The 17,075-nt window shown below is 33.0% G+C and overlaps 1 protein-coding gene across 1 annotated transcript; it reads right to left on the bottom strand.

The window, feature by feature from the left end:
- Nucleotides 1–3,054: 3,054 nt before the first annotated feature.
- LOC147411516 (polyubiquitin 3-like) lies at nucleotides 3,055–13,959 on the bottom strand. Its single transcript, XM_086432223.1, has 2 exons — nucleotides 13,206–13,959; nucleotides 3,055–3,796 (listed from the first exon to the last, which is right to left on the bottom strand). Exons 1-2 carry the CDS (start codon nucleotides 13,957–13,959, stop codon nucleotides 3,069–3,071), a joined length of 1,482 nt encoding a protein of 493 aa, XP_086288349.1. The 3' UTR covers nucleotides 3,055–3,068.
- Between the last annotated feature and the right edge of the window lie 3,116 nt (nucleotides 13,960–17,075).

Here is a 17,075-nt window from a genome sequence, read left to right as displayed (position 1 = left end):
AGAAACTCTCCTCTTGGATAACAAGAAGAAAGGAAAAACAAAAGGTCAGAAAGAAGTGAGAAGAAGAAAAGAGAAAAAAGAAGGCTTATCATCTTCAATTTCCTCATTCTTTTCTTTTGTTCCACACAGCAGCAGCCCTAACTAGCAACTCACTGCACGCCTTTACCTTTTCTCCAATGAATCAACAGCTTTCTGCACTCCTTTTCTTCTTCTCCAACAAACCAATGGCCCCTCTCTACCCTCCTTTGCTTCTTCTTCAATGAACTAGCAACTTTCATCCCCCATTCATCACGTTTCTCAACCCCTATTCATCACGTTTTTTCAACCCCCTTTCACTTAGTTTTTCGAACGTAAAACATTTATCCTTCACCACGTTTTTCAGCACCATTCACTCAATATTTCAGCCTGTAAAACAACCATCCTTCACCATGTTTTTAAGCACCATTTACTAAATATTCCAGCCTATAGAATAGCCCCCATTCATCACATACAACAGCCCCATCATCCTCTCCATTAACGCACAATAGCCAGCTTATCTCGGATTGTTTATATATTTTGAAGGAATCATGATAACCAAGGTACATTTTTATGTGCTTCAAACGTGGCATCGATCTAATTACTAACTTATTTTGAATCTCCTCATTTGACTTGATTTACGGTGATGTTCATATTAATTTTCGTTTTGATTGAATATTCGTGTTCATGCACTTGGTCTGTGAAGTTTACATATATTCATTTAATTCAGAATATTGATGCTGAAATTCTATTAACTGTGTCAACTCACTGTTTTGGGGGAGGCATTGAGTGTGGCGTTGAGATTTCATGTGATAAATAGACATTGAGTTAACTCACTGATTTGCATGTGTTCATAGGAAACTAAAATCAATTTTTTTGATAAAATGGACACGTGAGCCAACTCACTAATTTTTGGTGTACATAGGAATTTCAAAATCGGATTTTTTGATGAAATAGGCATCGAGTTAACTCATTGATTTTTGGTGTACATTGGGAATTTAAAGTTGTTTTTTTTATAAACTAAATTGGACATCAAGTTAACTCATTAATTTGTGTGTATTGGAAGCCTAAAATAATTTTTTCTATAAAATGGACATGTGAGTTGACTCACTGATTTTGGTGGACATTAGGAAGTGAAAACTTATTTTACTTTTCAAAATGTTGTCAACGAGTCGACTCGCTGATTTGTGTTCACGTGGCATTAAAATCAATTTCTTTTCTTCCAAAGTGCGATCGAATCAATTTAATTTTTTTGTGCCATTATCAAACGTGAGATTCTACTATGTGAAATACGAAGAATTCACGTAGCAAAAATAAATTCTTGAAAATTCACAACTTGCTAATTTTGAAGATTTATGGATTTTTCATTGATTTGGTGATTTTCCTAAAATCATGATTTTCTATTTTTGAAAAATTAATGTTTGTAAATTTTTAATTTGGAAAATCCAATAATGATAATTCTCTAATTTGAAAAATCTTTTTGTAAATTTTTAATTTGGGACTCTCATATTTGAAAATTTCTATTTCGAGAAGATTATGTTTCTAAGTTTCCAATTTGAAAGCTTCTCCTATTTTTATAAACTCTCAATTTAGGAAATTTCTAATTTTTAGTTTAGAAATTTCATGAATTCCCAAATTAGAAGTTTCATATTCCTAATTTTCCATTTTAGAAAATTTTCACAAATTCCTATTTTAGTTGATTTGGATAATATTCACATATTTGGATTTGTAATTAAAATGTTGCTATGTGGACTTTGGAGCATGGGTTGAAATTAAGGTTTTTTCAAATATTTTCATTTTTATGCGGAATTCGAGAAATTATACGATATTTGGGGAATATTAGCATTGAAATTCGTTTAACACATACGATATAATTTGATGATGATTGGACCATAATCTTAAATTTAGTCCCAACCCCGTTGACCGTAGGATAGTTTGGATCGTAGTAGAGACCGATCATCTCGATCGGACAGGTTTGGTGCCTAACACCTTCTGAAACACATAATCTGATCCTTTACCCATTTCTCTAATCCGTGGACTAACTCGATATATTTTGGAGTCATTTATGGTTCCCTAAAAATCCCCAATTTATCAATCGGACCCCTATCCACAATTTGATGGAAAAAGAGTCGAGGCGATTTCATAGGTGTATCTTTGAGGGGAAGTAGAAAGATTGTAGAAGTAGAATTATATCCATTGTTGATGTATGTGGCTCATATTGAGTGGAACACATATATAAAGAACATAGGTAGATGCTGGTGTGAAATCGAGGTGGAGAGAGGAGAGTTTTGTGTTCCTTGCTTCGCTCGGAATGGAGCGAACAACGACATCTGCTAAAAACATATGTTTGCTAGGGACGAATTTTATAGGTTGGGGGTGCGGGGAAAACGCCCCTATGGTATGGTACAAGGGTATTATTGGAATTTTCTAATACCTATTGTACGACTAGGGTTTATTACAAATTTTCACATGGCTAATTTATTGTATCCTTGAGGCTATTTTGTATGCAACCCATCAACAAACACATCTATGAAGAGGGCAAATACAGTCTTAAGATTTTTTTGGGTCTCAAAATCCCAAGATTTTAACTTTCTTATTCTTCTAAGACCCCATTTTACCATCGTGAACTATATGTTAAGGATGAACATCTTATGGAAATCCTTTCTTACCTCAGAAATTCCTACTGTTTCTTTCCTCTCAGATGCATACCGCATGGCAAAAATGAAACATTCCCCATGCAACACCAAATTGATAAAAGAAAGAACATCAGATTTTGTAAACAAACGCTCACTCTTTCAAAGAAGACAATAATCCAACACTATAATTTCCAAGAAATTCAAATATATATGTAAAGATTTAAGAATATCAAGTTATGCACTGAGTTAAAGTTATTGGATTTAAGCTAGCAAGATCATCACCTATTTTTATCTTTTATCCATTCATTGAAAACTACTTACTCAAAAAAAAAAAAAAAAAAAAAAAAAAAAAATAATAATAATAATAATAACGTAAACCCTAGCATCGGGAACAGAAGGAAAGGATGGTAAATACTATTATCCGTTTGTCACGGTCCCAGCGAAGATCTCTATAGTATGACCTTGCCTTACTTCATGCCAACGAAATGAGCGGTCCTCATCCATCACATTCTGTTTGTGGATAAAGAAGTATCCATCAGTTGGAAGATCAAAGTTAAAGTGATGCTGCAACCTTTCAATCTCCTTCCTTAACTCTGCCACATTATCAGAAGCATTAACCTCAACTGGGAACTTCTGTGTTCCATACATTGGTAACACCATAACCTTCAATTTCCTTGAACGCATAGCGACAGATGTAGGCTTGATGATGAGATTAAGTTCAGAGAAATCAGATAGTGAGTAATCGACCAGAGATAGATGATGATCCACTAGTTCAGTACCATTGAAAAAAAGTGCAATCCGATCAACTGGAAGACCCTCAACCTCATGAATCTTCTCCTTCAAACCACCAATGGTATCTGTCACATCCATCACAAGAGAAATCTTTCTTTCGCACATTGGTGTATTTATAAGAAGTTGAATTGTATTCAGAAAGAATGTTGGTGATGGTGGTGATGATTCCACATTTGTTATAGGTATAAGTTCCTCAGATTCAGGTGAAATCTGGATCTGGATTCGAGACCCATGAAGGACTTCGTAGAAATCAGTATCGCGATCGTCGAGCATGATCTGGTTGTTGAAGATTAGGGTTTGTCTAGAGATAGGGATTCCTTGGCTTTTTTGAATGTATTCTTTCAACTCTAGAACTGTAGAGTAGAACCACACTGAAATAGTGAATTCCCGCCCTGTTGAGCTTTCAAAAAAGATGATATCCATTGATGGTTCAGATTTCGTTACAAGATTTACTATTAAAAGTTTTTATTCATGTTGAAAATTGGACCTTTGTTTTTGTAGTATAAAAATCAATCATGCCTAGGTGTAGGGTATCATAAGTTGCATGTTTCGCCTCACTCTAAATGTGTTTTTGGCTAATTGAATGATAAATCTGTGATATTGATGCAGATTTCTCATATGATATTGGTGCCAAACAATATTTTCTAAACCAAATGATAATAGCAATTTATATTTAATCTAGAATATTAAGATCCAAATCTGATACAATAACAATTCCAATTATATCCGAAACAAACCCAATTTGATATTTGAAGTATAAATAATCTTCATATATTTTAGAAAAAAATATGTTCTTTCATTTTATGGATCGTATTGTACTTGGACATGGTTGATCTAGAACTGATCCAATAGTTGGATCCTTATTGAAACCCAAATCCTTGATACTGAACCAAAGTTATAAATTGAAATGGATTAGATTCCAGATATTACCTGAACCTAATAGCCCAAATCCAATGGTTAGTATCTCTTTGCCTATTAAAAAAATTTACGAATTTTTGACAACAAAAAAAAATGAAGAATATTGTGACAAGTGATGTGAGGCCCACTTCAACACTCCCGGGATCTTCTACAATGATTAGTTACGTACTGAACAATTAGGAGACCCAAATAAAGGCCCTAGTTAGATTTGTTGCGGTCCAAGAACAGATAAATTCTATGGAGAATGTGACTTATTTTTCTTATTCTCCTCATAAAAAATATAATTTTAACCCTCATTTTAAACCTCATTCTTTCATCTTAAGCATATTTTATGTAAGATGAAATGGGGACTTCACTTCTAAGAAGATTGTAAAAGGCATTATAATCCAAAATCAGTAAGATTTTCATAAATTGCCAGAATCAAGCAGGAACAAGCCGTTCATAACTGAAACATGTTTCCAAAGAGACGCCTTATTATCAAACAAATCCAGTTGATTTGGGATCAGGTACAAAAGAATGTTTAATCAAATGAATCCCATAATCTAAGATGTATAAATTCATCAATGATTGAGACATATTTGCTTTAATTCATTAAATTATAATAGACAGTTTATTTGAACACTTAACTTTACTAATATTGAGCAATGACACAGCTAAAAACCATATTTTCTAAAGGAAAACAACACCACAAGTAAGGAAGAAAACATAAGAAAAATATTCTATTGATTGTCTCGCTAGGAGTCCAAGATGATCTCTACAGTATCACCATTATAGCCACACAAAGGATTGATCCTTATTCATCGCATTATCATTGCAGGCAAAAAAATACTCATCAAATGGAATCGGAAAATTCTATTGTTGGTTCAACCTTTGGAACTCTAATAAAATTCTTGACGAGGTACTCGTCAGGTTCAGATTTGATCTGAATTTTAGCACTGGATACTTGCACAACTTCAATGGTTATCATCTGGTTTTCAGATTCAGGAATAACTTGGAATTTGATATGAGACCCTTGTGTTACAACTTGTGACGTTAGATTACAGACAATAAACAGAAAAATGATGTGAAATAAAGTAACAAAATATATTCTAAATACCGTAAAATATATTATCTTAATGTTGAAATGAGCGAAACTTGTATTAGACACAATAACCTTAAGACAAATTTCGCTCTTGTGATGTGCCAACAGTCTCTGGACGTCTGTCTCCCAAGGTACAACTCTCTACACGTGTACAAGATAACATTTTAAGTGTATATGTACAATTAAACTTATACTGTGATTTGTACTTTCAATGACACACAAAGAAATTGCTTGAAAACAAGAAGGGCACTAGGCAAATAAAAATACTTGAAACTTGAATGAATGCAAATGAGGGAACACATGAGAATTTATAGAATTAGAAGTGCCTCTCTAGACAATCATCAAAATTGTTGAAAAGAGTTGTGACTTTTCTAATAGATATGTGCCTGTAGAGTTTGGGTTGTGACTGTTTGAACAGACACACATGTTTGTAGAGTTGAGACACCATTTAGAATAATCATGAGTTGACTCTACTAGTAACTTAGAATAATCATGAGTTGTAACTGATTGAGTTCAACTCGATCCAATAAAATTTTAGCAAAAGTAGGCCTCTTACGTATACCCATGTAAAGTTTAAATCCGAAGATTTGCTAAAGTGGGCCTTTCACACATATTAATGTTTTTCGGATTAATGGGTCCAAATCCCTTTTAGAACTCATGGGTCCTCATGTATGCATGGGCTTGACCTATATCTTTTTCACACTTAATACATTATGTGAGAGCTTCTATATAAGAGTTATACTTTTTAGTTATTTCTATTTGATGTGGGACTAAAAATTTTACATCACAACTTGCAAACAAACTAATTAATTCTTACTTTCAATTTTTTTACTTTAACTTTAACTTTTGCTTTTACTTTTATTTTTTCTTTTACTTGTTTCTTTTCTTCCACTTGCATTCAAACATTAGGATGAATCCCGCATTAATCCAATGCCTTGTAGGACCTCGTAGAACTCATTGTCACGATTGTCGAGCATGATTTGGCAGTTGAAGATTTGGTTTTGTCTAGAGATGGGGATTCCTTTGTACTTCAGAATATACCTTTTCATCTCTAAAATTGTAATGAAGAACCACACTTCAATGGTGAATTCCCTCTTTGTAGAGCTTTCAGAAAAAAATTTCATCCATTAGTGAGGAATAAAAACTGTTATCTCAAATTTGGCAAAAGAGATTTAATAAATATTAATTATGATATCTGATTAAGAGTTTCTATATAGAAAATAATGAAATTGAAAATTTTCTAATTAGGAAATTATGATTTAAAATTAATCTCTAACAAATTTGTGGATTGCCTTGTCCAACAATATGAAGCAATAAACTGGGTAATATATAAACTTTGTAAATAAAAATAATCATAGATGAACTTATCAGTTTGATTTGAATCAAGACACAAGAGTTTCTCATTGTCCTTAAGGTGAGATTTTCCCTGGCACTCTTTGAGATGATGTTGTTAAGATGTAGCAATTACTTCTCAGGATTCAACGATTAATCATTTTTTTTTCAGCCAACGGCTACTTAATAAGAATGCGACACATTTCCACCATCACACCACAAGGAATGTAGCCGTCCAATGGTCATAAATTGGGGGTATTTTAGTAAACATTAGATTGCGTTTGATGGAATTCAAATTGACAAATATGAATAAAAGATCATAAAATTTAGATTAATGATAATCTGATGTTATTTTTTCAGACGCTCCCTAACCTAGCAGTTATAGAACCATAAATCTTTTTCTTTTGTATCTCAAAACAAAGGATTTATAGTTATGTGATGGGAACATACAAGAAGCGTCTAAAAAAAGAGCGTTAGATCATAACTCTAAACTTTAATTGAACTTTTGACCAAAATGAATATTTCTCGTTACACAGATACCATGATCATGTCCTATGACCCTAACCAAACCCCGACATGGTGAGCGGGTATAGCATTATTATAATCCATTTTATCACCATGGGTTTACCTAAGGCTTGTAGAGTTGGCATTTAAGAACAAGACTTATATTGCCACACAGACTTTTATTAGTGCCACACCAATCCTTATATAAAGCATGTAAAGAATTGCACACAGTTGGTGTGGTGTTAGTAAAAATTTGTGTGGTAATAGAAGCTCTCTTTAAGAACTATCATAGTTCTTTCCTTAAGCAATATGGAGTAAAAATTATAATTAAATGATTGATTAAAAAATAATGTTTTAGAAGGTATCTTGGCGTATTATTTTCATTCACATTTAGGTTATGTGGCCATGAAATATTTTTAATCCTATATTTTTAGAAATAAATCTTAGATTTGAAGTATAAATCAGCAAGAATACAAATAATCTCACAAGACACAAGATATACATAATTCGGGCAAAGCATCAACCTACATCCACGGGTGAAACGACAATTTCATTATAATCAAACAAGAACATGATTACAATTTCTCTGCTTCTCGTATATATCTCTCTAACCCTTTTAGGGTTTCATCTCTTATCCTTTATATACTTAGGATTACAAAGAGGGTAAATGGGTTGGATCCGAGTCCAAATATTTTAGCCTGAGACTTTGCCTCCAGACTTAAACGGGTCATATGGGTCGTTAGCAGATCATCAAAAGATCTGGGTTAAATTCATGACAACTCTTCATATATTAAGAATAGAAGACATAACCCAACATATATCTTTAGGGATAATTGACCCAATTGGATTTTTCCAATTGAAGGCCCCACAACCTTTGAAAGGTGGTGCAAATGGGTACCTTATAAGAAAATTTATAGTAGAAGGTGGGTACAAATAAGTAATTTTCCTGTAGTTTTTTCACTGGTGACCTTTTTTTTTTTTAATTAAAAATATGAGGAATATATAAAGCATTATAGGTCGAGAAAACCTACCACAAGTAATTTGGGAGTAGACCGCAATTCTCCTGTAGTCCTCTGTAGCCCATATCATCATTTGAGGGTGTGCCACATCATTAAGATGATTTCATCTAATAGTCTAAAGAAAGGAGCTTAGTGATCGTCCATTTACACCTGATTAAAGCAAAAAAAGTTTTTCTTGATAATTTTTTTTTTCAAATCTTGTCTAAATCTTGAAGCCAAGAGGGTTGTGCTGTTATTTTTCTTCAATGTGGTGTTCTATGGACTGTACAACAAGAATAACAGGAGAAATGGGCTATAGAGGACACACTCCCATCCTTTGTAGTCCGTTTTCCCTGTAGCTATTTTAGATGGTTGAGGGGTGTGGCACATCCTTAAGATGATTACATCTAACCATTTAAATTTAGAAGTTTCTCCATGTTGAATTAGTTAAAGTTGTTTTTTTATTTGATCATTTAATTGTTTGTTGTGTTATCCTTGTTTTTAGTTTTTATTTTTATTTTTTATTGTTGCAGAAGTGGCAGGTTGTTGCCTACTATAGGTGTTAATAGTCGAGTGTCTGTTGTGGTGGTTTATCATTAGTATATTTACCTACATAAAGGTTTTTGATTAATGGATTCAATAATAGTAGAAAATCATCTCTTCATTGTGCTTTATTCGTCTTTATGCTATATTGTTCTTCCTCTGTAAAAGCATAACACTCCACTGTCCATTTTCAAACACTTGATTAGAGGATTTAAAAAAAAAAAAAAAATTCCTTTCAAATCTGACCTAAACCATGAGTTGAGATGATGGTGTTGTTGCTTTTGTTAAATGTGATCTACTATGAATTGTAGAACAAGAGTACAGAAGATCCGCTCCCAAGTAATTTAGACAACTATCAGATCAAATTTATAACCATACCACATTTAAAAATAAGATATTCAAAGAAATTTCCTCTATAATCCTTGAGAGATGACCGATGGATAGAATGTTGGGATTTTAAAATTTTAAAATATATTTTGATTAAATAAATTTTTTGAAAATGTACAAAAATTGGTTATTTGTAGAGAGTCATGTCCCTTTTTGTTAAAGACACTTACAAATTCCTTCAATCTCTATAAATAGGATTGGTAAATAGACTAAATCAGTAAATTTTCAACAACTAAATAAAGTGTTCTAATTTTCTAAAACTATTAAATGGAAATTACATATGTTTCCTAAGAAAATTCATAAGAAGGATTCTCAATATTGTTGCTTGCAAATTCTCACACGACTAAGAAAACTCTTGATCTTGATCCAAAGTTATCAATTGAAATGAATCAGATTCCAGATGTGATCTGAACCATTGATAGCCCAAATCAAATGGTTAGTATCTCTTTGCCTAATATCATGGCACCTAAATGCGTGAAGAGATAAAGCATGAGAGAGTTTTCTTAAAAAGAAAATGCAGAAACTGATAATATTACTTTGTCAAGTTATATAATCGGATTTGTAATATTTACGTATTTTATTGTTTGTGTGAAAACTTTTGTAGCAAATACCCTTGTGCCCGTTCGATTTTAAAATATAGTCATAGATGTGAGGCCCACTTCAGCATACCCGGAATCTTCAACAATAATTAGTTATATGTAGGACAATTAGTAGCCCAAAATAAAGGCCCAAGTTATATTTGTTGCGGTCTTCTTAATAAAGACTTTATAATCCAAAATCAGTAAGATTTTCATAAATGTTTTTAGACTATAAAACTTGTTTCCAAAGAGATGCCGTATTATAAAATAAATCTAGTTGATTTGGGATCAGGTACAAAAGAATGTGTAATCAAATGGATCCCATAATCTAAGATGTAAAAAATTCATCAATATTGAGACATATTTACTCTAATTCATTAAATTATAATACAATTTATTTGAAAACTTAATTTTACTAATAGTGAGCAATAATAGCTAAAAAAAATTATTTTCTAAAGGAAAACAACACCACACATAAGGAAGAAAACATAATAAAAATATTCTATCAATTGTCCCGATAGGAATCCAGCCATGATCTCTATAGTATCACCTTTATTGCCACACGAAGGATTGATTGCAGGCAAAACTATACTCATCAAATGGAATCGGAAAATTCTATTGTTGGTCCAACCTTTGGAACTGTAATAAAATCCTCGACGAGGTACTCCTCAGGTTCAGATATAATCTGGATTTTAGCACTGGATACTTGCACAGCTTCAACGGTTATCATCGGGTTTTCAGATTCATGAGCAACTTGGAGTTCGATACAAGACCCTTGTAGGACTTCGTAGAACTCAGTGTCACAATCGTCAAACTTGATTTGGCCATTGAAGATTAGGGTTTGTCTAGAGATGGGGATTCCTTCATACTTCAGAATACACCTTTACATCTCTAAATCTAATCTCCAACAAATTTGTAGAGTTCCTTGTCCAACAGTACGAATCAATCAACCAGGTAATATAAAAACTTTGTAAATAAAAACTAGAAGCAGGTTTGAACTTATCAGTTTGATTTGGATCAAGACACAAGTGTTTCTCGTTGTCCTTAGGGTGAGATTTTCCCCTGCACTCTTTGAGATGATGTTGTTAGGATGTAGCAATTACTTTTCAGCATTCAACGATTAATCCTTTTTTTTTTTTCAGCCAACAAATATCGAATGTCGGATCTATGAACTCAGTGATGGTGTGTGCCCCAAATAAATATAATTAAACTAAGAAAAGAAATTTTAGCCACACTAAGTAAAGAATTGAGAAAGACGATTTTTGGAAAGTTACTGTGTTTTTTTGGTATGATTACAGGGAGAAAAGGAGAATAATTTTATAGATCTTGGTGGCCAATGGCTACTTAATGAGAATGTGACATGTTCCCACCATCACACCACAAGGAATGTAACCGTCCAAAGGTAAAAAATTGTGGGTATTTTAGTAAACATTATTTTGCACGTGATGGAATTCAAATAGACAGATGAATAAAGATCATTAAGGCTAGACTAATGATAATCTGACGCTCTTTTTCTTATTTTAAGATGTATCTTGACCTGACAGTTATAGGACTATAAATCTTTTCCTTGTGTATCCCGAAGCAAAGGATCTAAGGTCCTGTGATGGGAGTGTACAAAGAAGGACTGAAACAAATTATCATGACTCTAAAATTTAATTGAACTTTTGACTAAAAAGAATATTTCTTGTTACATAAAAGCAACATGTAGACACATCTTAATCACGTCCTATGACCCAAACCAAATGCGGACATGGCGAGAGGGTGTATCATTATCATAATCCTTTTGATCACCGGGGTTTTACCTATGACTTGTGGAGTTGGCATTTAAGAACTGCAAGAGTTCTTTCCTTAAGCAACATGTGATAAAAATTATAATTAAAAGATTGACTAAAAGATAATGTTTTAGAAGGCATTTTTGGGTATCATTTTCATTGACATTTAGGTTGTCGCCATGAAATATTTTTAATCCTATAACCTCTGGGGATAAAAGACGCAATTGGATTTTCCCAATTGAAGGCCCCACAGCTTATGAAAGGTGGTATAAATGGGTTCACTTTACAAGAAATTGCTTTAGTAAAAGGTGGGTATAAATGGGAGCAGATCCTTTGTAACACGTTTTCTCTGTAGTTATTTTAAATGGTTGACGGGTGTGCCACATCATCAAGACGGTTACATCTAATCGTTTAAATTTAGAAGTTTGTCCATTGTCCATTTTAAAACACTTGATTAGGGGATTTTTTTTTTCTTCAAATCTAATCTAAACCATGAGTCGAGATGACAATGTTGTGGCTTTTGTTAAATGTGATGTGCTATGAATTGTCGAACAAGAACTATGGAGAAAATGGAATATAGAGGATCCGGTCTCAAGAAATTTAGACCACAACTATTGGATCGAAATTATAACCCTACCACATTTAAAAATAAAATGTTCAAAGAAAATTCCTAAGTAATCCTTGAGAGATGAACGATGGATGGAATGTTGGGATTTTAGAATTATAAAATTTATTTTGCCGACTAAATAATTTTTTGGAAAAGGTGCAAATATTTAGTTGTTTGTAGAGAGTCATGTCCCTTTTTGTTAAAGACACTGACAAATCTCTTCAATCTCTATATATTGGTAAATAGGTCAAATCGCAGAATTTTAAACAACTTTATAAACTGTTCTAATTTTCTCAAACTATTAAATTGGAGACTACATATGCAACAAAAGAAGATTCAAAGGGGAGAATTCTCAATGTTATTGCTTGCAAATTCTCACATTTACTAATTTGTTGTATCTTGGAGGCCATTTTGTATGCAATCCACCAACAAACTCATCTATGAGGGGGACAAGTACAGTCTGACGATCAAGATTTTAACTTTCTTATTCTTATAAGACCCCATTTTACCATTGTGAAATAGTAGAACTATAATGTTAAGGATGAACATTTTATGGAAATCCTTTCTTACCTCAGAAAGTCCTATTGTTTCTTTCCCCTTACACGGCTACCGCATGGCAAAAATTAAGCACTCCGCATGAGATATAACCACTCAACTAGAAAGTAGAAATGTACCAACTACGATTATATCCTAAAAAGATTGGGTAACACCCACGCACACAAAATTGATAAAATATGAACACCAGATTTTGTAAGCAGACACTTATTTTGCGAAGAAAACAATAATCCAACACTACAATTTCCTAGGGATTCAAATATATATGTCAAGATTCAAGAATATCAAGTTATGCTCTAAGTTATAGTCATTGGATTTAAGCTAGCAACATAATTGATCACCAATTTTTCTCTTTTACCCGTTCATTGAAAAATACTTATTCAAAAGAAACAACTACAACGAAAACCCTAGCTAAAACAACAACGAAAGGATGGAAAATACTATGATCCGTCTGCTACGGTCCCACCAAAGATCTCTATAGTATGACCTTGCTTTACATTATGCCAATGAAATGAGCGATCCTCATCCATCACATTCTGATTGTGGATAAAGAAGTATCCATCAGCTGGAAGATCAAAGTTAATGTGTTGCTGCAACCTTTCAAGATCCTTCCTTAACTCTCCCACATTATCAGAAGCATTAACCTTAATTGGAATCTTCTGAGTTCCATGCATTGGTAACACCATAACCTTCAATTTCCTTGAACCCATAGGGACAGATGTAGGCTTGATGATGAGATTAAGTTCAGAAAAATCAGACAGCAAGTAATCCCCTAGAGATCGATGATGATCCACTAGTTCAGTACCATTGAAAACAAGTACAATCTGATCAACTGGAAGACCCTCAACCTCATGAATCTTCTCTATCAACCCACCAACAGTATCGGTCACGTCCATCCCAAGAGAAATCTGTCTTTCGCATGTTGGTGCATTTATAAGAAGTTGAATTGTTGTCATAGATGATGTTGGTGATGGTGATGATGATCCCACATTTGTTATATCTATAATTTCTTCAGGATCAGGTGAAATCTGTAGCTGGATTCGAGACCCTTGAAGGATTTCATAGAACTCGGTATCACGATCATCGAGCATGATCTGGTTGTTGAAGATTAGGGTTTGTCTAGAGATAGGGATTCCTTCGTATTTTTGAATGTATTCTTTCAACTCTAGAACTGTAGAGAAGAACCACACTTCAATGGTGAATTCCCGCCCTGTTGAGCTTTCAAAAAAGGTGACATTCATTGATGGTTCAGAAATCGTTACAAGATTTGCTATTAAAAGTTTTTATTCATGTTGGAAATTGGACCTTAGTTTTTGTAGTATAAAAATCAATCATGCCTGGGTGTAGGGTATCATAAGTTGCATATTTCGCGCGCCTCACTCTAAGTGTGTGTTTTTTGGCTAATTGAATGCTAAATCTGTGATATTGTTGCAGATTTCTCATATGATATTTGTGCCAAACAATATTTTCTAAACCAAATGATAATAACAATAAAAAAAGGGGGAAAGAACTATGATCCACTCCAAATGTGTTTTTTGCCAATTGAATGCTAAATTTGTGGCATTGATGCAGATTTCTCATGATATTAGTGCCCAACAGTTTCTAAAACAAATAATATGTAACAAAACATTAGAAAAAGAACAATTTTTTATTTATTATCATGTGTATGCTTTGGATCGGGGTCAATCTGGGACGCATTCGATAAGGATCTTATTGAACCCGAAACCCATCAGATTGAAATGAGATTGAACTTGATTGGGTTTTTTCTTTATCAATAATGTTGGGATCGGATCCAATAATAATCGAATTATATCCGAATCGATCAAATCCAATATGATATTTAAAATATAAGTAAACTTCATATATATATATATATATATGTGATTTCTCCCATTTTATGGACCCTATTGTACTGGAACATGGTTGATCTAGAACTGATCCAAGAGTTTATCAAATGGGTTCCTTATAGAAACCCAAATCCTTGATCCAGATCCGAAGTTTATCAATTAAAATGGATCAGATTCCGGATATGATCTAATCTATTGATAGCTGAAATCCAAAGGTTGTTTCCCTTGACTAATATTATGGCTCAAGTTTAAAGAGATAAGCATGATAACATTCTCTTAGAGGGTGAAAATACAGAAAAAAGATAAAACTTTGAATAATACTAAACTGACTCAAAAAATGACATTCAAATATACTCCATTGACAAGGAATCTGCACAGAAGCATGGATTTCCATGTGTCTTGTTGATATATTTACTTAACCGGATAAATTTTAGGGAAAATGACAATGTAAATCAATTTTTTTTTAAAATGTTACCAATCTGTCCTCTATTTACAAATACGAGACCTTTAAAGTCCCTTGTTTTAAATATTATCCATATAAAGATCTTTTTGAATATTTTTAAGAAAAATACCAAACTACCCTTTTCAAATAGCATTCAAATGTTTAAAGAACTCGTGTCATGTCATGTGTGGACCAGCCACATTTTGGTGAAATTTTGGGATATCACAAAAAGTTTCAAAACTGATGACATGCGCTTGGCCTCGGTCTTCTCTTATAGATTAGTTAAAAATGATGATGATGGTGGGGGTATGATGATGCTGATATTAAGGGCATATCATCAGTTCCAAAATATTAGGGTCTCTCAAATATTCACCAAAACATGTGCGGACATATCACAAGTGAGACGGTTTCATTCACCAAAATGTGGAGGGGCTGATGATTTCTTTAATCACTTGACACTTATTTAAGAGGGTTCTAGTATTTCTATAGATATCTACATATATATATATATAGATAAAGAGTCATGATAATCTAACTACCCCATGTGGCAATAGACTCTCCTGATGTGAGATGTGTGAGAACTGTAGATCTATACTCATCGGGATACGCAACTTCACATCCCCATAAAAATGCAGTTGTGTATTCTGTGGGGGTATAGATCTACGGTTCTACCACATGTCTCATCAAGGAGAGTCAATTGAGTATGCCACATGGGAGAGTCATTTTATCATAATTCAAAAAAAAAAAAAAAAAAAATTCTCAAAATATTCTTTATTTGAACAAGTCTGTATTTTCCCTCAAAGGACCCTTAGGTAAAATAGTTCAAAATTTTGGACTAGTTGGTCATTCTCACTAAATTTTATGATTTGTGAAAACTTTTATGGTAGATTTACCTTTATACCAGTTAAGAGAAGAGATAGAGGGGTGAGGAGATTATAGTTCAGTATTCCATTGGAAGGATCATGGGCAAACCCTCGATTTCTCCTATTTTAAGTTCACTCATGGCATTTATTTTTATTTTTATATTGGAAGAAAAAAAAAAAACTTAAAGAACGGTAAAAAAAAGTTAGAAGGATTGTGAGTAGGCGAAGACGTGTCAATGGGCTCCTAATTTCAGATTCATGGTATAAATGTAACTTTAGTGCACTAAATGGCGTCCATTGCGGTCAGATTGATAGGCTTCATGGGTCAATCAGGAACCCAAAATAAAGGCCCTGGTCAGATTTGTTGTAGTCTTCTTAAAATGTACTGAAAACAGAAGTTGTGAAAGCTCAGTTGCAAAATAATATCCCTTTACAAGAGGTACTTTTGGGCGTTTGCTTGTTACTCCATTCAATAAACTTTTTATTTCTTAATAATCCTCAAACTTATCTCAAGTTATAATGCTTTTAAAATACTTGAATTACCATTTTTTCTCTTCACATATTTAGATTTTCATACAATGATTCTGATCATTTTCGACAATTTTTTTATATTGTAAATGACGAATGAAAATTATGTACCTATAATTTTGAACATTTAAATTTATTTTGATGATTTATAACAACAACAAAAAAATGAAGAAGTTTTGGGAAAATAATATCCACTTCTAAGAGGTACTTTTGGGAAAATAATTTATTTGGACATATTTATAATTATTAGAAGTTTTAGTCATTTTAATCATTAACTTAATAGCTTAGGAAGCATGTCGAACATTTCAGTTGTAACTAAACCAGTAAAAGCATTATAATCCGAAAATCAGTCAGATTTTTAATCAAGAAACAGGTCTCAGCCGCTTCTCGCTTCTAAATGTTTTTGACAAACAAAATTTCAAAAGAGATGCCTTATTGTCCAATAAATCTAGTTGATTTGGGACCAGATACAAAAGAATGTGTAATCAAACGGTTCTAATCAGGTTCAAATGATTATTTCTCTAATTTGTCCCTCTAATCCATTATTGTTCCCCAAAATCTGAGATATATATAAAATCATAAATCATTGAGATATATTTTCTTGGGAAAACGACTATGCAAACCTAATTTGTGAAATTTCTTACCAAACAGTCACATGAATGGGATAAGGTCCATTT

The sequence above is a fragment of the Akebia trifoliata genome, chromosome 1, assembly GCF_017979445.1.
Source record: "Akebia trifoliata isolate Shusen 1 chromosome 1, ASM1797944v1, whole genome shotgun sequence".
In the NCBI taxonomy this organism is placed as follows: domain Eukaryota; kingdom Viridiplantae; phylum Streptophyta; class Magnoliopsida; order Ranunculales; family Lardizabalaceae; genus Akebia; species Akebia trifoliata.
The sequence above is the reverse complement of the archived record's forward strand: the minus strand, read 5'-3'. Positions and strand labels throughout refer to the sequence as shown.

Excerpts from the sequence above, each read along its gene's own strand:
- LOC147411516 (XM_086432223.1), bottom strand. The coding sequence starts at position 13,959 with ATGAATGTCACCTTTTTTGAAAGCTCAACAGGGCGGGAATTCACCATT. Across the intron at positions 3,797-13,205 it reads TTGGCATAATGTAAAGCAAG|TTCTAGAGTTGAAAGAATAC; the intron begins GTCATACTATAG and ends TCTACTCTACAG.